The sequence below is a fragment of the Oratosquilla oratoria genome, chromosome 3 (assembly GCF_046742065.1).
Source record: "Oratosquilla oratoria isolate Oo_2021 chromosome 3, ASM4674206v1, whole genome shotgun sequence".
NCBI lineage: Eukaryota > Metazoa > Arthropoda > Malacostraca > Stomatopoda > Squillidae > Oratosquilla > Oratosquilla oratoria.
The window spans coordinates 55,926,797-55,952,969 of record NC_134779.1 but is presented as its reverse complement, the minus strand read 5'-3'; the positions used below and the strand labels follow the sequence as shown (position 1 = coordinate 55,952,969).

Here is a 26,173-nt window from a genome sequence, read left to right as displayed (position 1 = left end):
GGGTGACCCGTCATGCAAGAGCCAAGATAAGAGGGAGGGAAGGGGGTGGGTGGGGATGGAGTGGGTGGGAGTGGATTTTATGCCTTTGTTTTTTGGATACCTTCCTTGTAAGGGGGGGAAATGCCATTGGTGTATGTATGCAACAAAACCAGAAATTGGGACATTTGATGTTACTTAAAAAATAATAAATACATAAAGATATAAAAATAGTGATATTGACAATAAGCAAATAGATTAATAGGATGGATTGCAATAACTTTTGTAGTTATTGAGGACAAGAACTTTCTCCAGAGGTAGACAAAAGTTTGATAATATCATTCCAGTATTTTTTTTTTTTTAAATATAATTTTTGCATTCCAGAAATCTTATTTTTTTTTTCCTATGGAATGATTAGGTTAGATTAGGATATATTAAATTATGAGGTATTAGATAATGTTAAATTCATGTCATACCACACCTGCATGTCTCTAGAATTTTATCTGTTTGACAATCACTGTAACAATATTATTTTAATACCCACTTGGCAGTGAGTACTCTCCTCAGCTAAATGAGGCCACCTGACACTTGGCGGAGGAAAATTGTCTAATTAGCATCATCACAGCAAGGATGTTGATGGTGATATGATATTGTTTAACATCACAAACTCCTCCCATCGGAAGGCTAGGATGGTCCCCCCTACAGAGGACTTTGTAGCATGGAATTAATGAACCATGCCCTTGGTTCAACTTTGCCGGTGGCAGAATTTGAACTGCTCTCCCCTCGAACTTCGCCACATGTAACAACGCCCTAACCCACTCAGCCAACAAGCTTCCCATGTTGATGGTAAAGGCAGCAATTAATACTACACAATAATATGCAGTCCATACCCCTTTAGGTGGAATTGCTTCCGACCCAGGCAGAGGGCAGGAGGCAGAGATGATCTTTCATCTATGAGAACCTAAGAGGAGAAGGTAACAAGGGTGGTGGATGGAAGTGGGTGCAAGGCCTAGACTGGCTACCTCCCTTATAAAGGGGAAAAATCCCTTGGTATATATGTAGAGAATACCAAAAAGTCTTTAACCCCTTTATAAGGGAGAGGGGTGACAAAGCATACACCCATTGGTTGCCCATTCCCTTGTTAGGACCTAGTGGATGAAAGGTCCCACCTGTTTTTTCCACTTCCACAATTAACAGTGTATGTATGTACATACATACATATACCAAGGCTTTTTCCCCCTTACAAGGGAGGTAGCCAAAAAGAAAAAGGCATAAAATCATTCTCACCCATTCCATCCCTGAATACACTCCACTCCCCTCCACCCTCCCTCTTATTTTAGCACCTCCTGGATGACGGGTCATCCCTGCACCTTGTCCACTGCCCTGTATGTATGTATAATTAATAGGTCACAGAGCAGTGCTCTGATGAATTCCAGCAGCAGAGCAATCCTCCCCATAGCTTATTGTGTCCCTATCTGGAGGTGCTACCCACTTTCTAGAATCTATTATAAGAAGAGAGCTTCCCATAAACCAGGGGTTCTTAACCCAGGGTGTGTGGGGTTAACCTCTACTGTAACTTCCTTTTTTTAACCCCATTCCAAACCTATTTTGGATTTATTTGGTATTCTTTCATTTTGTCCTTCTCCCTCAGCTTTACAAAGGATTACAAAGGTGGAACATGCCGAAAGGAGACCTTTTGGTCCATATCTAGGTCGGATGGAGAGAGAAAAATCATAAATACATACATATACCAAGGCTTTTTCCCCCTCCCAAGGGAGGTAGCCAAAAAGGGAAAGGCACAAAAACACTCCCACCCATTACATCCCCAAATACACTCCACACCCCTCCCACCCTTCCTCTCATTTGAGCACCTCCTGGATGACAGGTCATCCCTGCACCCTGCCCACCGCCCTGGGTCAGAAGCAGTGTCGCAAGACACAGTACATCCACAGCAAGGCCACTTCATTTAATCGGCGACCCCCCCTCTCCGTCCCCCTTTGCATATAAGGCAAGGACGGGGAGAAATCCCTTCGGGCTGCGTCAAAATTTACTCACACATACTACCCCATCCCCCCGCCCATTTCTCCTCATGCAATCACAACATCATCCATATACAACCATTCTCCACTCACCTGTCTTCCGTCCTCTCCCTTCCTTCCTCAACAGACATTCCCCTCTTCCCCAAAGAATAAATAAAAACTAAATAATGTAAATAACAGCTTATCCACTTTGAACACCTTTCTCCATTTTACATCCACCTTCAGTCTCCCTTCTGCCAAATGATGATCAGATGTTACCATTTTCTCCCCTAAACACTTCCAGAACTCTTCTGTGCCTCCTTTAGGGTACCACTACACAAACCATTAATGTACTCATGATTACCCTCCTACCAACCACCAAGACACATCTACCTCCTCAGACATTGTATTTATAATCTCCCTTTCAAGAAAAATATCCAATATATACACAATTATTTTTATCACCCTCCTACCAACCACAAGACACTTCTACCTTCTCAGACATTGTATTTATCATCTCCCTTTCAATAAAAATATTCAATATATACACAATTATTTTTGCTCACATGCACCACGTCCACACACGTCCAAAGACCCAATTATTAGAGTGCTGGTTGGAGTCTTCCTCCTAGACCCTCTTTTGCCAATTGTGTTAAAGTTTATATATATCATATACTTACACATACATATACCAATGACCATTTCCCCCTTACAAGGGAGGTAGCCAAAAAACAAGGCATAAAATCCACTCCCACTCATTCCATCCCCACATACTCCGCTCCCATCCACCCCCTTATCTTGGCTCCTCCTGGATGATGGGTCATTCCTGCATACTGCTCACTGCCCTGGATCAGAAGCAATGTAGCAAGACACTGCTTCTGACCCAGGGCAGTGGACAGGATGCAGGGATGACCCGTCATCCAGGAGGTGCCAAGATAAGAGGGAGGGTGGAGGGGAGTGGAATATATAGGAAATGGAATGGGTGGGAGTGGTTTCTATGCCTTTTTTCTTTTTGGCTACCCCCCCGTGTAGGGGGAAAAAGCCTTTGGTATATGTATATATATATATATATATATATATATATATATAAAAAAAAAAAAAAAAAAAAAATCAAAGCAAATCTAGCAAATTTCACATTTTCTTGTCTTACCAAGTTTATCCAATTTAGCTGATTAAGTTCAAGATCGGGAAAAATCTGTCCTTCTCATAACTTAACTGGTGATAGACTGACATTCCATACTGTTACATGGTTAACGAAACCCAAATATCTTTACATGGGTTTATTACAGACCAATGGCAAGCTCATGATACAATGCTCTCCCAGAACTTGCTGCTCATCAACACCAATGCTGGAGCAGAGCTCCTGCACTGCACTGCAGGCAATAGTTGTCAAGCATGACAATATCCTACACGTCCTCTTCTGCCTTCCACACTCCTTTTGCTAGTCTTTCTTTGCTCGTTCTCTCCATAAGCCTAATTCACTGGGATGGTCTAGGCTTACATTACGAACGAGTGAAGAAAGATTAGCATAAAGAATGTGGGAGTTAGAATTGTATGGAGTGAACTTGAAGGAAAGACTGAAAATGAGTTGGATGGGGTGAAGGGGTTTCTGTGCGACAGAACTGAAAGGAAAACCATGTTTTCTGTTGTATATTTACATGATAAAAGGTTTAAAGACTTGTTAAACATGTATATACAAGAAACTGCCAAAGTGAACAGCAAAACCTAGTATGACTTTCATACAAATAAAAATCACAAAAACAAATACAATATATACTAGTCTTTGAAGCTACTGCAATATCACTCTAACATTCTAAAAGTTTAAATTCTGTACATAAGGGCCATCTAGTTAAAATAATAATAATAATAATCTGGGGATGCCATTTACTTTCCTATTTGAAGTTCCCTCCCTATCCTCACATAAGAATGGGAACAGGAAAAATTATGTACAAAACGAAACATTCATAATACAACCTTATTGTTAGTCTTAGTACTGATGCAATTAATAAGGCTATTACATTAGTCTCTTGATTAATTTATTAATAATCTGTCATTAGAGGAAGCTATACAATTTTTACTTAGTTGTCTTTTCATGGTGAAGAAGATATTAACAAAAGTAGACAGGAGACCAACAAGAGATGTTACATTAAATCTAAATTCGATTTTTTTTTATCCACTACAGCCATTTTCATGCCTATGTACATAACATGAGTATCATCTAGTTCCAATGAAATATGCACAAATACACCTGCATAATGACATAAATGTCAACATATTTCTGAGCAAAGCAAAACACAAATTGTAACCAACTATGGTAACCAACAACAAACCAATATATTCATTCTTGTCCCTTTATAAGTTTTGTTCTGGCTGAAGCCATGTATTTCTATTCAGTAAAAGGGAACTATACAAACAGTATGCTACTTCAACATGTTTAATCCTATGTGCCCCTTTCTTGAATTTTTTCAGGGCATGCCAGGTAATTTTATCTTGATGGGAAACCCTATGAATGAATGGAATATAGATGTGGCATTCAGCCTGTTGGACCATTTTGGTTGACAAAAACTTCTTGAAACTTTGGCAGACAGCAGACACATTGGGTACATTTAAAACTGGCAAGAATTTGGACTTGGGGAATAAGGACATCTAAACACGAGTTCTCTTTATGGAAACGTTTGAGGACTCTTGAGACTGGAGTCGTTTGTGGGATATCCTCATCTCTGCCTCAATTTCAGAACTGGTGCTGGTGGACTCGCTACTACTGTCCCTGTAAAAGTATTTCATACATGAGAAATGTGGAGGGGAGGCACAGAACAGGGATGGGAAGAGAGTTGTTTGGTAGGATGGATCATAGAACATTACCTCTGACCTGAGCAGTATGGTGGTGGATAGGAATGACCCATTCTCCATGCTATGACAGCAGGACAATGAATAGGATTCTGGATGGGTGAAGAATGGATGGACGATGAGTACATGCTCTGACTTAGCCACTCCCCTTATATGGGGGAAATATCCTTTTGGTATATTTACCTAGTTGTATTTTATGGGATGGGACCTATGCTCGTTGTAACCCGTTTTCGTATCTCTCCAAATCCAGTTTATTCTTGAACTCGTGTATAGTTTTGGCATTCACTGTTTTGTTTGTTCCAGACATCGATCACTCTGCAGGAAACTGTTCTTTTTCAGGTCTCTTCTGTAACTGTCCTTATTTAGCTTCAAGGAATTGTTAAATGTAGAGGACACTAGGAATAGTTTGAATAAGGCAGTGTGAGATGCTGGGAAAATGATTATGATGATACTGTGATGCAAGGAAGGGGACAGGGTATGGGGGGGGGGGAGTAGGCATTGGTTATGTGTGAATGATATTTTGATACAGCCTGAAGGGAATTCTCCCCGTCTTCTCTATTTGCTGCATGAGGGGATGGAGAAGGGGGTTTGTCACCAATCGAGTGAAGTGGCCTTGCTGTGGATGTGCTGTCTTGCTGCATTGCTTCTGATCCAGAGCAGTGGCCAGGAGACAGGGATAACCCTTCATCCATGAGGAGCTATATGAGAATAAACACCGTGTGAGATCGAAACCTTTATCGATCTCACATGGTGTTTATTCTCACAGTCTTGTCGGCGTTTGCCATTGCGTTTCATGAGGAGCTATGATAAGAGGGAGGAAAGGATGGTGGATAGGAGTGGAATGAGTGGGACTGGAATGGCTGGTAGTGGTTATTTGCCATATGAGTTGGCTACCTCCCTTATAAGGGGGAAAAAGCCCTCAGTATATAGACAGATAGGAAAAAAAAAAAAGATACAAAGAGCACTATAGAAAATGAAAGCTGGTAAAACATCTGGGTTAGATGGTTGTCATAAATTGGTTACCTGGAAACCAGAGTGAATTAGTGACAATAGACTGATTAAGAGATAATTACCAAAAGGCCTTTTCCCCCTTATATGGAGGGTGGCTGAATCAAAGTGCCTGTTCACATCTTATCCCCCACCACACTGTTCAGGTCAGAGGCAACAAGACATAGCAATAACAATAACTATCAATATATTCCACTTGTATACCAAAGGGCTCTTCTTCCTTATAAGGGAGATAGCCAGTCAAGCCATGCACTCATTCCCATCCATCATCCATTTGCTTCCCTTTCACCTAAACAACAACAAAAACAATGCTACATCATTTTAATCACTGCAGACTTAAAATCTGTATCAACATTACCCTTTGCTGCCAATGGCTGGATAATCAATGACAGGTAGACTTCCCCAGGTCATAGACAGGTCTGAATCCTCATTAAAGAGAGTCTGTAGTTCAAGAATATCTAGGTGTTCAGTCCGACGTGAAGAAATGAGGATTCCTCCTGGTTTAGCAGCAGGACCTAACATCATAGAAATGCCTCTTAGAAATTAGCAGACTTAATTACAGTACTACCTCTCATTAACGGACTAAAAGGGGGGTAACAGTGTCCGTTGATGTGAATAATCCATTGATTTGGAGTGGTTTTTGGGTGGCACAGTGATTGCATGTGCTAAACAACAGCGGCACCAAAAACATTGCAAACACAGCTAATTAATGTCCGTTAATGAGAGGTCTCACTGTATGTACATTCAAAATTTTGTGAGAATCAACACCGTGTGAGATCGAAACCTTTATTGGTACGACGTTTTGCTTGTTACAGCTTTTTCAAAAATTTCCCTTACACTCTACCTTTCACATTAAAAAATTCTAAAGAAAGGATACAACAATGAAGACATGGTACTTATGAAATAATTAGGTGTCACAAGAACTAATACCAACAAAATAACAAAAGCTTATGGATACAGTGCATAAGTAATTTTGTAGATGAAAGACCAATTCCTAACAAGAAATGAAAATAATTTTTACAATCTGCACTACCCTACACAGATGAATTACCAGACAAAAATCTATCTGCCTTTTAACTTACCAAGGTACACAGGTTTGGAAACGTAAAGTGATGATGATCGCACAAGTTGCCCACACTCACTGTCTGTATCTTCTTCACTGCTGGTGGTCTTGGTGAAGGACTGGGGTTTGATCTCTGTGACTTCTACAGCATTTTGATAAACAACATATAGGTAGGGACTGTGGAAAGCTGTAATGCAAACATTAACGGTTAAATATGTTACAAACCTTATCCTCCTCCAACACCTTTTATATTTATATGTCACTTTAGACACAAGTTCATTTGAAATATTCTTGACCCTCATATGATGCAAGACTTTCCTAAGCTCAATAAATTCATACATTGTTAATCAGGAAGAAAAGAAATGAATGAAAGTGAGAGAGAGAGAGAGAGAGAGGGGGGTGAGGGTAGAGAGTGAGAGTTACATGGACAAACAAAGAACAACAGACCTATTGGTCCTTACATGGCTGTTTTGGTACCTAATCTATCATTAATACTATCATCACTATTGCCATTAATATTATATATATTATTAATATTAGAATAGTTGCATATGGATAATGATGTGATGCATGTAAGGGAGTGGTTGTGTGATTTTTTTTATTATTATTTTTTTTTACGCGACCTGAAGGGATTTCTCCCAGTCTTTGATGTTTCTGCATGAGGGCCCTGCTGTGGATGTGCTGTGTCTTGCTGCACTGCACTGACCCAGGGCAATGAGCATGATGGAGGGATGACCCATCATCCAGGAGGAGCCAAGATAATAGGGAGGGAGGGAGGGAGGGAAGATGGGGTGGTGAATGGGAGTGGAGTGGGTGGGGGATGAAATGGGTGGGAGTGGAATTATGCCTTTAGACTTTGACTACCTCCCTTGTATGGGGGAAAAGCCCTTGGTATATGTATGTATGTATGTATGTATGTAGGGAGGGTGGGAGGGGTGGTGAGTGGGAGTGAAGTATTTGGGGATGAAATGGGTGGGAGTGGATTTATGCTTTTGACTTTGGCTACCTCCCTTGTAAGGGGGAAAAATACCTTAGTATATGTACATATATATATATATTGTTTTTTAATATGCATACATACATATACCAATGGCTTTTTCCCCCTTACAAGGGAGGTAGCCAAAAAGAAAAAGGCATAAAAACCATTCCCACCCGTTCCATCCCTAAATACACTCCACTCCCCTCCACCCTCTACACTCCCTCTTATCTTGGCACCTCCTGGATGACGGGTCATTCCTGCATCTTCTCCACTGCCCTGGGTCAGAAGCAAAGCAAGACACAGCACATCCACAGCATTTACCTCTTGCACCACCCCATCCATGTATAAATTGAACAGCCAAGGCGACATAACACATCATTGGCAAAGTCCCACCTTTACCTCAAACCACTCACTCTCTCCATTTCTAATTTTGACTGAGGGTCTACTACTCTTGTAAAAACTCTTGACTGCTCTTAACAGCTTTCCTCCTATCCTATATATCTGCAATACCTCTCACAGTGCCTTCCTGTCTACCCTGTCATAAGCTTTTTCCAAATCCATAAAGGCCCAAAATGTCCTTACCTTTTCCTAAAGCTTTCTCACATACCTGTCTTACCACAAATATCTGATCCATGCAACCCCTACCTGTCCTACACCCACACTATTCCTCACCAATCATTTCCTCTGTTCCTCTCCTAATACTCTCACTCAAGACCCTCCCATAAGCCTTCCCAACTACACTCAACAAACTGATCCCTCTGAAACTACTACACTCACACTTGTCCCCTTTCCTTGTAAAATGGTATTCTACCCTCTTTTAGACAAACATTAAACAACCTCACCAACCAGTCCACCATCAAGGTACTTCCTTTTTCAGACACTTTGCATGACACCCATCTAACCCAGGTGCTTTACCTGTTCTCATCATTTTAAGAAAGGCTTTCAGCTCATCTTTTCTTATTTCTCCTCCATTTTCCTCACTCATCACGGTCATTTTCTTAGCACTTCCCACTGCAACTACCTTTTCCTCCCTATCCTTCTTCACATTTAGCAACTCCCTAAAATACTCTGCCCATCTTCCTCTTACTGCTGTCTCTTCCATTATCATCTCTCCATCTGCACATTTTACCTTTTCTTCTCTACTTGATTCAACTCCCCTTCCTCTCTTGATTTCCTTACAAAACATCTTTATTAGTTTCAAAATTTTCTGTCATACTCTTACCCCATTTCACATCTGTTCTCCTCTTTGCCTCCTTTATCTTATGCTTTACTCTCTTCTCTTTTCTTAGTACCTCTCATATGATAAATAAAATAAAAATCCATGCAGTAATGATGGTTTATAACTGTTACAGAGGGAATATTTGGAGTAAAATTGTCTGGCCTAAAAAAAGATGCAAAGAAATCTGCCACTGTCAATGGGTCACAAGGGAACCACACTTACCTATGGACTGAGGAATTCTGGAGAAGGTGATGTCATGCTCCCTCGACCGACGACCAAATGGATCCACAAAGGCAGCAAATTCATAGAAGCACATCAGAAACTCTTCATACTTCCCAGGTGGAGAGATCTGAATACAAGTAGGTGTTATTCAGGAGGACTGTTGTCCTAATCAATTTTTATCTATATTCCTAGGGCTTTTCCCCCCTAATAAGGAAAGTTACCAAGTCTCAAATTTCTAATTATAAGATTTAAAGTAGTGCTCTATGAAGCCGTCTGGGGTATTGGCTGCATGTCATTGCAGGGTTCAAAGCTGCTCAGTAGCATACATTTAATACTTTAGGGTCTATATGCCCTATGGACCAGAGCCACACATATTGTCTGTGATAGAGGAAATCTCTATTCATAGAGAAACGATGCAACTTAATTATACTGTGACTGTCCCTCTGTTATGCTGTTCCTCCACCTCTATACTGTCCTATACCACTTCTCTGAATATACAATTCCTTTTTTGCCGAACCCTGTGGTTGGGGAGAAAGAATATTGCCACAGAGTCCCACTTGAATCGTACATACATACATACATATACCAAGGCTTTTTCCCCCTTCCAAGGGAGGTAGCCAAAAAGGGAAAGGCATAAAAACACTCCCACCCATTTCATCCCTAAATACACTCCTCCCACCCTCCCTCTCATCTGAGCACCTCCTGGATGACGGGTCATCCCTGCACCCTGCCCACCGCCCTGGGTCAGAAGCAGTCACAAGACACAGCACATCCACAGCAAGGCCGCTTCATTTAATCGGCGACCCCCCCTCTCCGTCCCCCCTTGCATATAAGGAGAGGACGGGGAGAAATCCCTTCGGGCTGCGTCAAAATTTACTCACACATACTACCCCACCCCCCACCCCCCTGCCCATTCCTCCTCATGCAATCACAACCTCATCCATATACAACCATTCTCCACTCACCTCTGTCTTCCGTCCTCTCCCTTCCTTCCTCAACAGACATTCCCCTCTTCCCCAAAGCCCCCTTCACCCCATCCATCCACCTCATCCTAGGACGTCCCCTCATGTTCACTCCCTCCACTTCTGCCTTCCATACCTCTTTTACTAGTCTTTCTTCACTCATTCTTTCCATGTGTCCAAACCATCCTAATATTCTTTCATCAACCCTATCTCCCAAATCCTTTTTCACCCCTGTTCTCCTCCTCACCTCCTCATTTCTCACTCTATCCAGCCTAGTAACCCCCACCATACTTCTCAGACACCTCATCTCAAACACATTCAAACTCCTTCTCTCTTCTTCTCTTATGTTCCACGTTTCTGCCCCATACAGTGCTGTTGGCACAATCACTCCTTCATACAGTCTCCTCTTCGCATCCATTCCCAAATGTCTATTCCTCATTACACTTGAATTGTAAAAGGTGAAAAAAAGGGGGGGGGGGGGAAAGCTCCTCCACCTTCATTCTCATTTGTCAATATCTTTTTCGTTCAATATGTATTTATGTTCTCCCATTAGTCTAGATAGGTAATGATTGAAAACCTGTAAGCCTTTTTCACACAAATAAAGAAGTAGGAGTGTGTGAAGCCAGGCAAATAGGGATAGACTAGACCTATAGAGGCACACATCAGCACCTGTTCCTGGCACCTATGTTGTGCGGTCATGGTATAAAATGAAGAAGACACACGCATTCAGGCTTTCCGACTCCTGACTGCGTCCCATTCTCCCCCTTGGATCTTTTTGTAAGAAACTTATATTTCTATATTATGTAAATTAAATCAGTTTGCACCTTATCATTTTTATTTACATCAAAGTCAAAAAAGAAAAACCCATAGAAGGAGTGTGCACGCTTAGTCACAACACATTCCATCCCCACATACTCCACTCCCATTTACTTCCCTCCCTCTTTTCTTGACTACTCCTGGATGACAGATCATCCCTGCATCTCTCCCCCATGAATAGATACAAAAAATAAATAAATAAATAAAATAAATAAAAATAAATAAATAAATAAAATAAAAGCACATCTGAAAGAAATTACAGAACTGCAGACCAACATACCTGAAGAATTGCAATTGGGTTGGAAGACACTTGTGGGGTTTTGGTTACGGCATAAGCTAATGATGGGTCACTTTCATCAAGGAATTCTGAAATAAAGCAAACCTTTCTCTTAATTTAGAGTTCCTTCCATGGTATTTGCCCTATGCCCTCTTAGATATGAGACAGAGAAACAGAGAGAAAATTGTATAACAATAATTTTTGCCTAAAGTTTTATTGACCAAAAACTTGAAGCCAATGGCCAGCAATGGTCCTTGGACCCTCCCACAAGTCTTTGACAAGAATTTTTGGACTTGTGTACAGCATTAGTGTGGGTTTTTCTGTCACAACAGTTGCTGGCAATGAACTCATCTTATGTGAGAAGGTTTGGATAGTAAAAGTTGACTCATCTTGGGCCCCATCTGGGTGGCACCTCCAGATGGAAGTGAGGTTGTGGACAGATTCCAAAAGTGGTCTTCAGGGAGATGATTCTATCTGATGTTCATCTTGATGAACAAGAAGACTGCAAGAGACCATAAGGCCTACACTAGACAGTTCCATCTCTTTTACCACCAGTTATCCCTAGCAGATGCTAATTGTTGGTCCCATGAAAAGGTCTATCTGTATACTAAGGGCTCCCCCATATAAGGGGGTTAGTTAAGTCAAAGGTACACACCCATGAAAAAGAACATACATACATATGTATGCAATCTGCTTTTACCCCCTTACAAGGGAGATAACCAAAAACAAAGGCATAAAATCCACTCCCACCCCATTCTTACCCACACATTTCACTCCCATTCACCCCCTCCCTCCCTCCCTCTCATCCTGGCTCCTCCCTGCATCTCTCCCACTGCCCTGGGCCCTGGGTCAGAAGCAATGCAGCAAGACACAGCACATCCACAGCAGGGCTACTTCATCCAATCGGCAACCCCTTCACTGCCCCCTCATGTAAAAGAAGAAAAAGAAAAAAGAAAAAGACATACATATATCAAGGCTTTTTCCCCCTTACAAGGGAGGTAGCCATAAAAAGGGGAGAAATCTCTTCAGACTGCATCAAAACATCATTCAAACATACTCTCCACTCCCTCAAATACACCATGGCATCATCCACACACAACAATTCCCCATCTCATGCCCCCCCCCAACAGACCACCCTTCCCTCCCACCCCCTCCATCCTTCCCAACCCTGGTCGCCCACTCCACCTCCCACACCTCCTTCACCAATCCCTCCCCCCATTCACTCCTTCCATGCATCCAAACCATCCCAACACTCCTTCATCAATCCTGTCCCTACCTCCCTTTCCACCCCTGCTCTCCTCCTCACCTCCTTGCCTCTCACTCTATCTAGCCCAGTAACACTCCACCATGCTTCTCAGGCACTTCATCTCAAACACATATAAACTTCTCCTTTCCTCTCCATGTTCCATGTTTCTGCCCAACACAATGCTGTTGACAAAATTACCCCCATACAATCTCCTCCCAGCATCCACCCCTAAATGTCTACCTCTCACTACACTTTCCAGTCCCCCAAGTCATTTACTTGTTTCCCTCAATCTACATTTTACCTCCACCTCCACTCCTTCCTTTTCCGCCACACTTCCACCCAAGTACCCAAAGCCATCCACCCGCTCCATATTCTCCTATTGCACATCTCACCAATCCACTTCTATCCACATTCACCTTCCAAATTCCTTCCCTCACACACCCTTCCTTATTCTGCCACCAACCTCCCCAATCCCCCCTTATGATAAAGTATGATAATCTAGCTCAGATAGTAGGTATACTGCCCATTACCATGTTGTGCCACAACTAGTAGTTTCCATCTGCCCTTTTCAGTGAAAACTGGTCGATGATGCTATTGCCCTCAGCCCAGAGGTGGTAATGGAGCAGCTTTGGTTGGTCAGGTAATCCTTTTTCCACCCTTTCAATCCCACCCGACCCCACCCCTCAAAGAAAAAGTGGTTAGGGGAGCTTATGTATCAGACTTCCAGCTTTGCATAACAATTAGTATCTTTAAAGTAAAGCACATAACACACCTTCAATGGAAAAGGTTTTCAAATCAATCTCGTAGAATTTCTCAGAACCCACAATGAGTGACTCCTTTGTAAAATGAAGACAGCTGCAGGGCACCTGGGTGCTGTACTGGCGTCTAGTCATGAACTTTCCTGTCCGCTCACACCACTTCAGGATGCTATATAAAAGGAAAGATTTATGGATCAAACAAATGTTCAACAAAGGTAAAAAGAATATACATCATCAGACTGAAGAATTCAATCTAATTAAGTCTAAATGGGAGGTCTTCCTCAAACAAATAATGATACATAACCAAGGGCTTTTTCCCCTTTACAAGGAAGGTAGCCAAAGTCAAAGGCATAAATCCACTCCCACCCATTTCATCCCCACATACCCCACTCCCATTCACCACCCCTCTCTTTTCTTGGCTCCTAAATGATGGGTCATCCCTGCATCTCCCCCCCGGCCCTGGGTCACAAGCAATGCAGCAAGGCATAGTACATCCACAGTAAGGCTGCTTTATTTATTTGGGGATGCCCTCTCTCTGTCCCCTCGTGCAGAAAAAGAGAAGAATGAGAGAAATCCCTTTGGGCTGGATCAAAATATCATTCACATATACTCCCTCAACCTTCCCCCCCCATCCCCCACCCACTTCTTTCCATGCATCACAGCATCATCCATACACAACCACTCTCCATTCACCCCTATCTTCTGTCTTCTCATGCATTTTCTCTAAGCCCCTACTTGCTGGTACCCATTACTGGTAGCTCCCTAAGATGAACAATACATGATGACCACTGTCATTGCCCAAGGCTTAATTGAGGACTTCAATCTTTGAATGGAAGGAAGTCCCATCTTTCATTAAGACTGCCTAACAGAAGTCCAAATCACATAAAAAAACACTCCTAACCATCTACTAATTAGGAAACAATATTGCAGAAATAAACAGGCTAGGAACTAATTTCTACAAACCTTATTCTGTCTGATGCAGCAGCACAAATAAAGATTTCCCCAGCTGATGTGGGTTGTGATGCAGCAACAAGATGGCAGTCCTGTATTGGCTCAACACGTTCTGGAGTGATTGAAGGCTTGGCCACCTGTACTGCTTCTGCTGCAGATGTGAGGGTGCGCATGTCATTCTGGTAGACATAACGGTCATTTCCTGTGACAGATGAAGCAACACAGAATAGTTACTGAAAGCCAATTTTTTGCACTTCTTTTTTGATGCATGAAGAATAAAAAATAAATAAATACAAAATATTTTTGTAGATTTCCCTATCTCTACAAAGATTTGTCTAGCATTATTCTTCTTTAAAGGATACATCAATCTCTGTACTACATACATATACCAACAGCTTTGTCCCCCTTACAAGAGAAATAGCCAAAAACAAAGGCATAAAATCCACTCCTACCCATTCCATCCCCACATACTCCACTCCCTTTCACCCCCATCCCTCCTTCTTATCTTGGGTCCTCCTGGATGATGGGTCATCTCTGCTATGGATCTCTGTACTAATGTAGACAAATATTATGACTTTTGAGCATAAATCCTGGATACTGTCTTAGTATACATCTAGTTCTTGAACCATGTTATCAAATTGCTGTGAGTAGACAATAGTTAACCTCTTCACTCCGGGGCACATGGCACGTCTGGCAGCATTAGCTGCCCGACGTGCAATGCTGCGTCATAATAATCGCATTATAAAAAATAAAGTCAGTGCTCAATCGTTCGTTCTCTTTCACCCGTGACTTTTGATAACCATAAAAAATATGATGAAGCCAGTTTAGAGAGAATAAAGACGCCGACGTCGGCATCATCGCGTACCCACTTGCTCCTCATGACGCCTATGTAGGCGTCACCGTATGGAAGTGGTTAATAAGTGGACATAATGCTAAATGAAATGGTCTCACCTCCAATCATGAGTGCAACCTTGATCTCCTTGATTACAAGCAGCTGGTAAACAGTAGATATTCCAGCAATTTTTGCCCTTGACTTGAATCTATCCTTTTCAGTAATTTCAAACGAATACAATCCTTCCACTGCTCCTACAAGTACAGTCTGAAAACAATCATAAAGTTAAAGGAAGTAAAGACATTCACCTATTTAATGTCATAAAAAAAATATATATATATATATTTATATATGTATATACACACACACACACACACATATGTATACAAATATACCAAAAGGCCTTTCCCCCCATTATATGAGACATGGCTGAATCAACTCATCCCACACCTAACCAAAAACACATTCAATGTCCCTCTCATCTTAAATCATTATCACACTGAGCTATTTTTCCTCTGACTGTTGAAACAGATTAGCAACCCACAGCTTTTGGGAAGGAATCCGATATGCTGGGGAAAATAATTTTCCTCCATCATATTGAATAACTCTGTGTTTTTGTTGAGAAAACAAATTAGTTTGCAGAAAAAGTTCTGGAGGTGGGTGGTACATATGATTAATCAGCAGTTGGAGGAAAAAAAGCCCAGTGTGATACCCCCTTTAACACCTCACAGATGAAGGGTCATCCCCATCCTGCACCACAATACTCGAGTCTGGGACAGTAGCAATAAGCAGCACTCCCACAGTCAGGCCTGACAGCCATGGTTGGGTTACCCCCACCACTTCATTAGTCTCTTCCCACACCCCTCCCCCATCATCCACTCCAGAAATTTAGATAACAGAAAAGAACATCCAGAAGGAATGATCCTCCATCCACAAAGAGCTACGATGAGAGGGAAACAAGGGTGGTGGATGGGAGTGGAATGGGTGGTGGTGGAGGCATGTCTTTTGAATTGGCTACCTCCCATATAAAGGGGTAAAAAGCCCTTAGTATACAGATGGATATTGTTGAAGAAAATGGGAGAGATACCAGTTGTTGTTTGCTGAAGACACTGCACTTGTAGCAGGATCAGAGGAGGGATTGAGGAAGTTAGTGACAGTTTGGGAAGGTGTATGAAAGAAGGGAGTTGAAGATAAAGTGAAAGTAAGATGATGAGATGTACAAGGGGAGAAAGTGGCAGCAGACAGGGAGTGAGTATTAAGGGAGAGAGACTGGAGGAAGTGGATACTTTTAGATACTTGGGTACAAATGTAGCAGAAAAGGAAGGAGTGGAGGTAGAATGTAGATTAAAAAGTGTAATGAGAAATAGACATTTGGGAATGGATGCTAAGAGGAGATTGTATGGAGTGATTGTGCCAACAGCACTGAATGGGGCAGAAACATGGAACATAAGAGAGGAGTTTGAATGTGTTTGAGATAAAAAGCCTGAGAAGTATGATAGGGGTTACTAGGCTGGATAGAGTGAGAAACAAGGAGGTGAGGAGGAGAATAGGGGCAGAAAGGTTGTTGGGAGATAGGGTTGCTGAAAGAGTATTGGGATGGTTTGGACACATGGAAAGAATGAGTGAAGAAAGATTAGTAAAAGAGGTGTGGAAGGCAGAGGTAGGAGTGAACATGAGGGGGAGACCAAGGATGAGATGGATGGATGGGGTAAAAGGGGCATTGGGAAAGAGGGGAATGTCTGTTGAGGAAGAACACGAGAAGACAGAAGATAGGGGTGAATGGAAAATGGTTGTGTATGGATGATGCTGTGATGCATGATGGGGAATGAGTGAGGGATGGGGGTGAGGGAGTATGTGTAAAAAATAAATTGACACAGCCCGAAGGGATTTCTTCCCATCTTCTCCACTTCTGCATGAGGGGCTGAAGAGGGGGGTTGCCAATTTAATGAAGTGGCTTTGCTGTGGATGTGCTGTCTTGTAACACTGCTTCTGACCCAGGGCAGTGAGCGACATGCAGGGATGATCCGTCGTCCAGGAGCCAAGATAAGAGGGAGGGAGTGGGGGTGGCTGGGTGTGGAGTATGTGGGGATGGAATGGGTGGGAGTGGTTTTTATGCCTTTGTTTTTGGCTACCTCCCTTGTAAGAGGAAAAAGCCTTTGGTATATGTATGTATACAGATAGACTAGAACCTCTCTTCAGGCTGCATTACTTCTTCATCTTTTTACAACCATTCTTCATTCACTTCTGTCTTTTGGATTCTCTCTTCCTTGTTCAACAGACATTCCTCTTGCATCCAATGCTCTCTTCACCCTGTCTCTTCACCACATTCTTGGCCTTTCCCTTCAGTTCCCTCCACTGACTTCGGCTTTCCACATTTTTGTTTTCCTTATTTTTTTCCAATCATTCTTTCCATATGCCCAAATCTTTTCAGTATCTTTGATCAACCCTGTCTGCCACTTCTCTTTCCACCCCCACTCTCTGCTTCAACAAGGATGAGGAAAAAGGTGAGAGGAAGAGAAAGAGGAGTAGGAGGGGAGGAAGAGGAAAATGAAGACAAAAAAGAATAGGAGGAAGAGGAGGAGGAAGAAAAAGAAGGGGAGGAAAGAGGAAAAAGGTGAGAGGAAGAGAAAGAGGAATAGGAGGGGAGGAAGAGGAAAATGAAGACAAAAAGAATAGGAGGAAGAGGAGGAGGAAGAAAAAGAAGGGGAGGAAAGAGGAAAAAGGTGAGAGGAAGAGAAAGAGGAATAGGAGGGGAGGAAGAGGAAAATGAAGACAAAAAGAATAGGAGGAAGAGGAGGGGGAAGAAAAAGAAGGGGAGGAAAGAGGAAAAAGGTGAGAGGAAGAGAAAGAGGAATAGGAGGGGAGGAAGAGGAAAATGAAGACAAAAAGAATAGGAGGAAGAGGAGGGGGAAGAAAAAGAAGGGGAGGAAAGAGGAAAAAGGTGAGAGGAAGAGAAAGAGGAATAGGAGGGGAGGAAGAGGAAAATGAAGACAAAAAGAATAGGAGGAAGAGGAGGGGGTAGAAAAAGAAGGGGAGGAAAGAGGAAAAAGGTGAGAGGAAGAGAAAGAGGAATAGGAGGGGAGGAAGAGGAAAATGAAGACAAAAAAGAATAGGAGGAAGAGGAGGAGGAAGAAAAAGAAGGGGAGGAAAGAGAAGAGGAGGACTAACGAGTCAAAGATGATTGAGAAAGATCCTTAGCCCAGTTAAGAGACAGAGTGCCAGCCCGTCAGAAATGTGGGTATCTTGTGAGAGAAATCCAAGGCAAAAAGTACAGTAATCACCAGTGCACTTACTTCATTGTCCACATGAACCAGGGAACGGACATCAAGGGACTGTGTGGTGCTCATGGACATCATGACAGCGGATGTCAAAGCTCCTTTATCTGCAGATTCTTTCTCTTCCTCTTCATTCACCTGCAGAAGAACATATCATAAGGTTCTCAGGTACAATACAGTCAGTGATTCAATTACCTTCATGATCACTACATTCTACAGAGAGAGAAAAAGAGAGAGAGAGAGAGAGAGAGAGAGAGAGAGAGAGAGAGAGAGAGAGAGAGAGAGAGAGAGAGAGAGAGAATGAGATTGGGGGTATGTTAAGGTGAATAAAATAGTGGCATCAACCAGAATAAAATATAAAAGGACAGTCACATTCAGTATGGGTTAATCAAGAATCAAAACACTGTTCTACCACAATTAAAACAAAATTTAAACAAATGATAAACAAGCAAGTTAAAAAAAAGGAGGCACTAGACAGGATAAAAATGAAAAGTGCCAACTGACATAGAATGGATTAACAAGAAAAGGAAAGGAAATAGTTAGCATAAGTAAAGCATACAAGACCTGCATCTCAGCAAAAGGGGATATAAAACAGCACTACATAGATAAAGTATTGTATTTACCTGTGCAATAAGACTCTCCAGGGCAGTGATCCACATCTGTTTCTCTTCAAAATTTGTTGTCATAAGGTAATGCGTCTCACTGGGCCCCTTAGGCTCTTGGTGAACAATCTGCAAGCACAAAGAAATAGAACATTTTGTAGGTGCCTAACTAAAGCTTTCATCCCACCTCTATATTGCTATCCCCACAATGCTCCTACCTCTTGTCATAAACTTCTTGCATATCTTAGCTGCAAAATATTTTATCTACATACCCTAATGCAACCTAGACAATATTCAGTAGTGTCAAGTTACACACACATATGCATGCCATATATTAAAACTTAAAGATACAACTTTCACATAATCTAAGAATGTCACAATGAAAGGGACAATTGTCATGGGAGTGGGAGGGAAAAAGCTGCTTCTCTCCCATGCCTTGCCACCTCAATGTGGATAGTGGCATAGGGGGTTGGAAAGTGAAAAGTCTATCTATATATTTTTATATACTACAGTGAGCCCTCCTTATATGGTAATTCTTTATCCGGTAAATTCACAGTTACGGTATTTGGTAATTGGGGTCGCTGATTTAATGAAGCAGCCTTGCTGTGGATGTCCTGTGCCTTGCGACACTGCCTCTGACCTAGGGCAATGGACAAGGTGCAGGGATGACCCATCATCCAGGAGGTGCTAAGATGGGAGGGAGGGTGGAGGGGAGTGGAATGTATTTAGGGATGGAATGGGTGGGAATGATTTTATGCCTTTTTCTTTTTGGCTACCTCCCTTGTAAGGGGGAAAAAAGCCTTGGTATATGCATGTACAACCCTCGATTCTATTTACGGTACGAAAAATTCACAGATACAGTATCCTCTAGATATTTTGAAGAGGAAAGAGCAGGGAGATGGTACAGCTGCCATATCCTATTATTACATGCTATAATGGGTTCGGTATATGGTAATTTAAATTTGCAGTAAGGTTTTCAGGAATGCATATGTACTGTATAACAAGGACTTACTGTATCTATATAAGGGCTTATTCCTCCTTACAAGGGAGGTAGCCTTTGTGGTACATACATATAACAAAGGCTTTTTCCCCCTACACGGGGGTAGCCAAAAAGAAAAAGGCATAGAAACCACTCCCACCTATTCCATTTCCTATATATTCCACTCCCCTCCTCCCTCCTTCTTATCTTGGCACCTCCTGGATGACAGGTCATCCCTGCATCCTGTCCACTGCCCTGGGTCAGAAGCCCCTGTTGTAGGGGGAAGAAAGAATACTGCCACCAAATTTTCCCTCTTGGGTCGTAAAAGGCAGCTAAAACATGACATATTGACGAGACAAGGCATCCTGCTCTCTGTAACCCCATGAGGTATATTCCTATGAGAAAAAAGTGAAAAGTAATTAAGAAAAAACTTTGTGCAAGACATGAAATACCTTTAGCACGTAGGGCTGATCAACACTTGCAGTGTTAGGCAGTTCTGAGTGTGGGACTGTTGAAATCACATTTGTCTGATTCTTCTTAAGGTTTATTCGATTGCGAGGTTGCAAAGGAAGCGAGTCTTTGGAAGAGGGTTCATGGTCATAGACACACAACTCCTCCCCTTCCAGTCGTCCAAAACGCAGCTCCCAGCTACCTTTCCCTGATCTGTGGAACAATGACGACAATTGATTTGAAGTGATAAAAGGTGTGAGCCAAGTCTTCAACATCACTTATGTTTCCATAATGAAATCTGGGGACTTCATTCTGGGCTATGAACATAAAATCATCTTATGAAAAGGACACCACTTACTTTGGTACTTTGAGCCAACCCTGAACCTGTATGGAGGGTTCTACTGGTGAGGACTTCAAGGGAGATTTAGTCCCCAACTTCTGAGCGTAGTGGTGTGCATAAGGAGATGGTAAACCACATGTTGAAGGTAACTCTTCGGAACACTGAAATGGCAAATGGAAGAGTCCTGTTTAATGTTTAATTAAATAATAATATTTCAATGTTTAATTAATTTAATAATTTTTAATAATTTAATAATTGTTTAATAATTTCGGTTTAATGTTGCAAACTCCCCCTATCAGGAGGCAATAACAGTGCCCTTTATAGGAGACTTTGTAGCATAGAGTTAAATAAACTATGCCCTTGGTCCAACTTGCTGGCTGCAGGGTTCGAAAAGCCACCACCTCAACCTCCACCCTAAGTAACAACACTAACCAGCTCAGCCAGAGAGGATCCATCACCTATGTAAATACCTATTTGTTGTGCCCTCCATTTCATCTCCTTGTAGATGAAAGGTCACTCCAGTACTTTTTTCCATTTGATATAACATATGGGTTCCTTACACATTATAGTTTTTGTCCCCACAGTTACTCTCATTGTAGCTTTGTCCCAACATTAAATTTTTACTTTTGATAAGTTTTTCTGTAGATACAGGTAATTTGTGAGGATGCAACATACTTCTATAGTCATTTCATTTAGATCATGTCAGAGCAACCCTATCCCTTTCCCCTGTCTTAGACTGTGACTGGTGCAAATACAGACACTGTGAAGACTTGTAACCTGACCAGAACATTCCTTGGCTTAAGATATCAGGTCACCCAGCCACACAGCAAGTCAAATTCCCATACTGAATGAAACACACCTTTCCAATATGAAGAAGCAATGGAAACACTGTAACCCAGTTTAGAATTATCTTACATGGAACTCACTTTTTTGTGAGCAACAATACCGCACTCCCGACACCGCATCGCACTGCGGCCAAAGGGAATCCTATCCATGCAGCCAGCACACTTGTTGGAATGCTTGATGAGGGATACATTCCACCTGCAAAGAAAAAGGGGATTAGTTTCACCAGAAAAGAACAAATCAACTTTATTACTACATACATACATACATATACCAAGGCTTTTTCCCCCTTTCAAGGGAGGTAGCCAAAAAGGGAAAGGCATAAAAACACTCCCACCCATTTCATCCCTAAATACACTCCACACCCCTCCCACCCTCCCTCTCATCTGAGCACCTCCTGGATGACGGGTCATCCCTGCACCCTGCCCACCGCCCTGGGTCAGAAGCAGTGTCGCCAGACACAGCACATCCACAGCAAGGCCGCTTTATTTAATCGGCGACCCCCCCTCTCCGTCTCCCTTTGCATATAAGGAGAGGACGGGGAGAAATCCCTTCGGATTGCGTCAAAATTTACTCACGCATACTACAACACCCCCCACCCCCCCGCCCATTCCTCCTCATGCAATCACAACATCATCCATATACAACCATTCTCCACTCACCTCTGTCTTCCGTCCTCTCCCTTCCTTCCTCAACAGACATTCCCCTCTTCCCCAAAGCCCCCTTCACCCCATCCATCCACCTCATCCTAGGACGTCCCCTCATGTTCACTCCCTCCACATCTGCCTTCCATACCTCTTTTACTAGGCACTGTGGGAGGTTATGCAGATTTATGGGATAGGTTATGCAGATTTATGGGATAGGAGGAAAGCTTTTGGGAGCTGTCAAGAGTTTTTATGAGAGTAGTAGAGAGTAGTCATCCAGGAGGTGCTCAGATGAGAGGAAGGGTGGGAGGGGTGTGGAGTGTTTTTAGGGATGAAATGGGTGGGAGTGTTTTTATGCCTTTCTTTTTGTGGCTACCTCCCTTGGAAGGGGGAAAAAGCCTTGGTATATGTATGTATGTAATAGAGCGTGTGTCAGGATTAGAAATTGAGAGAGTTAGTGGGTTGACTTAAAGGTGGGACTTCGTCAGGGATGTGTTATGTTGCCCTGACTGTTCAATTTATACATAGATGGGGTGGTGCGAAAGGTAAATGCAAGGGTGGTGGGTCAGGGATTGGAGATGGTTAATGAACATTGTATTTTATTTAGTCATCAACAACCAGTGTTTCTATTCTTGGGGCAATATCATGTCAAAGAGGCAAAATCAAAGAAATGGTAAAGGAGTTTTAAAAAGGCAGCAGGAAAGAGGGATAGAACTGTAATGTTATGACACATTTGTAAATGTACGCTTTAAACTCGCTATCGGAGAAATATCAGAAGTACAGGAAAACTGTATACAGGTAAACGTCGACTTACGATGGCATTAGGTTTCGATAGAACCATCGTAAGACGATCTCATCGTAAGTCGATCCCCACTCTGTTCCGTGGTCACTGTACCTAGCCTACCTGTATATTAACCACCAGAGATACTGAATATAGCCTATTAAACATGTACAGTAGTTTATTTAATTATTTTTATCCTTTTTACCATATTCAAACACTATAATATGTATTTTCAGTACGGAACTTAAATCTCGCGGGCAGCAGCCAATGCCAGCCGTACCAAGATCTAAGAATATAAGGTCTAACCACTTCCGACCGAATTTCGAGGGAGTTGGCGCAGCGGGCCCGTGAACGTCACCTGGCTGTTCAAAGTGGGGTTAGCGGGTCCTATAGCTGTCAGTTGAAGTTGGTCCGTCGTTCGAAAATGACGTCGCCTTCGCTCGCACTGCTCCACGCAATTAGTTATATTCTGACAAATATTATATAAAAAATATATATAAATATATATAAAATATTATAGTTCCTGTCTATATATATGAATATATGATATATAATATATATATATATATATAATATATAAAATATTATAGTTCCTGTCTTCCTTGGCGTTTCACAGTTTTCTTCAGTGTATCACAAAGAGAAAATGGACTCAGCCAAATGACGTCAGAAGCTGCGCAGAAGAATGTAAACGGTCTGACCTGTATATTTAGACCTTGCTATAGCTGTCAGTTGAAGCTGGTCCGTCGTTCGAAAATAACGTCGCCTTCGCTCGCACGGCTCCACGCAATTAGTTATATTCTGACAAATATTATATAAAATATATATATAAATATATATAAAATATTATAGTTCCTGTCTATATATATGAATATATAATATATATATATATAAAATATTATAGTTCCTGTCTTCCTTGGCGTTTCACAGTTTTCTTCAGTGTATCACAAAGAGAAAATGGACTCAGCCAAATGACGTCAGAAGCTGCGCAGAAGAATGTAAACGGTCTGACCTGTATATTTAGACCTTGAGCCGTACGACGTGACGTAATAATACTCGCATCATAAAATATAGTCACCGCTTATATCGATCGTTCTCTCTTTCACCCGCGAATTTTGAAAACCACAGAGAATGGGATTTAGGGCACATTTGAGAAAATGTAAAAACACAGGGGTGACTACAATAAATATAATCAAGACGCCGATATGGCACCGTCGCGAATCCACTTGCTCCTCATGACGCCTACGTGTGCGGCACCGTATGGAAGGGGTTAAATTATCATATCGTCGTCGTCGTCGTCGTCATCGTAAAGTCGAACAATCGTAAGTCGCGGCCATCGTAAGTCGACGTTTACCTGTATTTTGACTACTATCTGTAGCCCTCTTCACCTGAATGAAGAGGACTATAGATAGTAGTTGAAATATATGGATATCCTGTACTTCTGATATTATTTCTCCGATAGTGGGTTTAAAGTGTACAAGAGGGATATTAGTTTAAAGTGGATTTTTTTTTTTTTTTTTTAAAGGAAATTAGTTTCAAATTATAAAAGATTGTTGTATGACTATGGTCAATTGGGGGTATCTCTCCCATTTTGACTCCTAATGGAGGACAGGTCATCCCTGCTCCCCCCACTCAATTGTTTGCCTCAGGAGCAATGAAACAAAATGCAGCACTTCTACACACACACACACACACAAAAAAAAAAAAAAAGAGGCCCAACCCCCAAAGCTGGTTCCCACTGATTCACTCTTTCATACCTGTGAGGGATGCTGTGCCTCATGCGCTGTTTGCTCTTTGTTGGCTGGATGCTGGGAGAGTCTGTTATGTGACTCAGCACAGCCTGAATCTTTGCCGGGCTGGAGATGTTCTTGTTCCCTTCCACCAAAGTGGAACACTTATCTTCAAGGAAAAAAATGGACAGATAAACAATGACAGGGTTTTAAACCTTTACAGATAACCACAGTTCTCAAGATTAATTCCTTCAGGCTACAAGATGTTGAGGTGCAAGGCTGGAGTATATACATGACTGATACAAAGCAACAAGACTTCCCAAACTTAACTAATGTAATGCAATTTGTTATGAAGTGACATTGCATGATTAAGTATTTTGGCAACACAACATTGATAATTCTGCATAAGAATTAGTAAGCATTTTTCCCCGTAACTTTATATACCAAACATAAAAAGAAAAGGGGAAGATTATAGAAATAATAAAGGGGCATTGGGAAAGAGTGGAATGTCTGTTGAGGAAGGAAGGGAGAAGACAGAAGATAGGGGTGAGTGGAGAATGGTTGTGTATGGATGATGCTGTGATGCATGGAAGGGAGTGGGTAGGGGGTAGGGGGATGAGGGAGTATGTGTGAATGATATTTTGATGCAGCCCAAAGGGATTTCTTCCCTTCTCTTTTTCTGCATGAGGGGACAGGGGGTCACCAATTAAATGAAGCAGCCTTGCTGTGGATGTACTGTGTCTTGCTACATTGCTTCTGACCCAGGGCAGTGGGTGAGATGCAGGGATGGCCCATCATCCAGGAGGAGCCAAGATAAAAGGGAGGGAGGGAGGGGGGTAAATGGGAGTAGAGTATGTGAGGATGGATTGGGTGGGAGTGGATTTTATGCCATTGACTTTGGCTACCTCCCTTGTATGGGGTAAAAAGCCATTGGTATAAGTATGTATAAAGAAATCAGATAATTAGATATACCAGTCTACAGAAGGAAGTGACAAAAATACTGAGCATCATATGAAAAAAGTGGAAGAAACATATAGTCATTTTAGAATGAGAAAAAATCAATCAATCTGTCACAGGAGAGGATGAGCATAGAACCGAGAGAAATAGAACAGATATGAGGCAAGAAGGGAGAAGTGCTTTTTTGTAGTATTAACATTTGTCAGTAGAAGGAGGAGCATGCCAACAGGAGACCTTTTGGTCCATAACTAGGTTGGATGTGAAAAAATGAATGCTGTAACTCCATGCATTAGTAACAAATCTTGGCAAAATGTTAAACAAAAGGACAGCAGAAGCAGTAAGACATAGGAAATGGATCACAGGCCATTTGGTAGAAGATGGTATGGAAAAAAAAAAAAATA

The 26,173-nt window shown here is 41.9% G+C and overlaps 1 protein-coding gene across 1 annotated transcript in view; it reads right to left on the bottom strand.

Annotated features, from left to right (window-relative positions):
- Nucleotides 1-3,273: 3,273 nt before the first annotated feature.
- sti (citron rho-interacting kinase sticky) overlaps nucleotides 3,274-26,173 on the bottom strand; it is a 63,742-nt gene continuing 40,842 nt past the window's right edge. The window contains exons 27-40 of the mRNA XM_076181231.1: nucleotides 24,843-24,984; nucleotides 21,747-21,861; nucleotides 20,839-20,981; nucleotides 20,483-20,693; nucleotides 19,073-19,180; nucleotides 18,468-18,587; nucleotides 15,294-15,441; nucleotides 14,355-14,544; nucleotides 13,406-13,560; nucleotides 11,391-11,476; nucleotides 9,333-9,459; nucleotides 6,932-7,099; nucleotides 6,208-6,364; nucleotides 3,274-4,761 (exon numbers count right to left, since the gene is read on the bottom strand). Coding sequence (XP_076037346.1) covers nucleotides 4,641-4,761; nucleotides 6,208-6,364; nucleotides 6,932-7,099; nucleotides 9,333-9,459; nucleotides 11,391-11,476; nucleotides 13,406-13,560; nucleotides 14,355-14,544; nucleotides 15,294-15,441; nucleotides 18,468-18,587; nucleotides 19,073-19,180; nucleotides 20,483-20,693; nucleotides 20,839-20,981; nucleotides 21,747-21,861; nucleotides 24,843-24,984 — 1,991 coding nt within the window. The 3' untranslated portion in view covers nucleotides 3,274-4,640. The remainder of the gene's footprint in view (nucleotides 4,762-6,207; nucleotides 6,365-6,931; nucleotides 7,100-9,332; nucleotides 9,460-11,390; nucleotides 11,477-13,405; nucleotides 13,561-14,354; nucleotides 14,545-15,293; nucleotides 15,442-18,467; nucleotides 18,588-19,072; nucleotides 19,181-20,482; nucleotides 20,694-20,838; nucleotides 20,982-21,746; nucleotides 21,862-24,842; nucleotides 24,985-26,173) is intronic.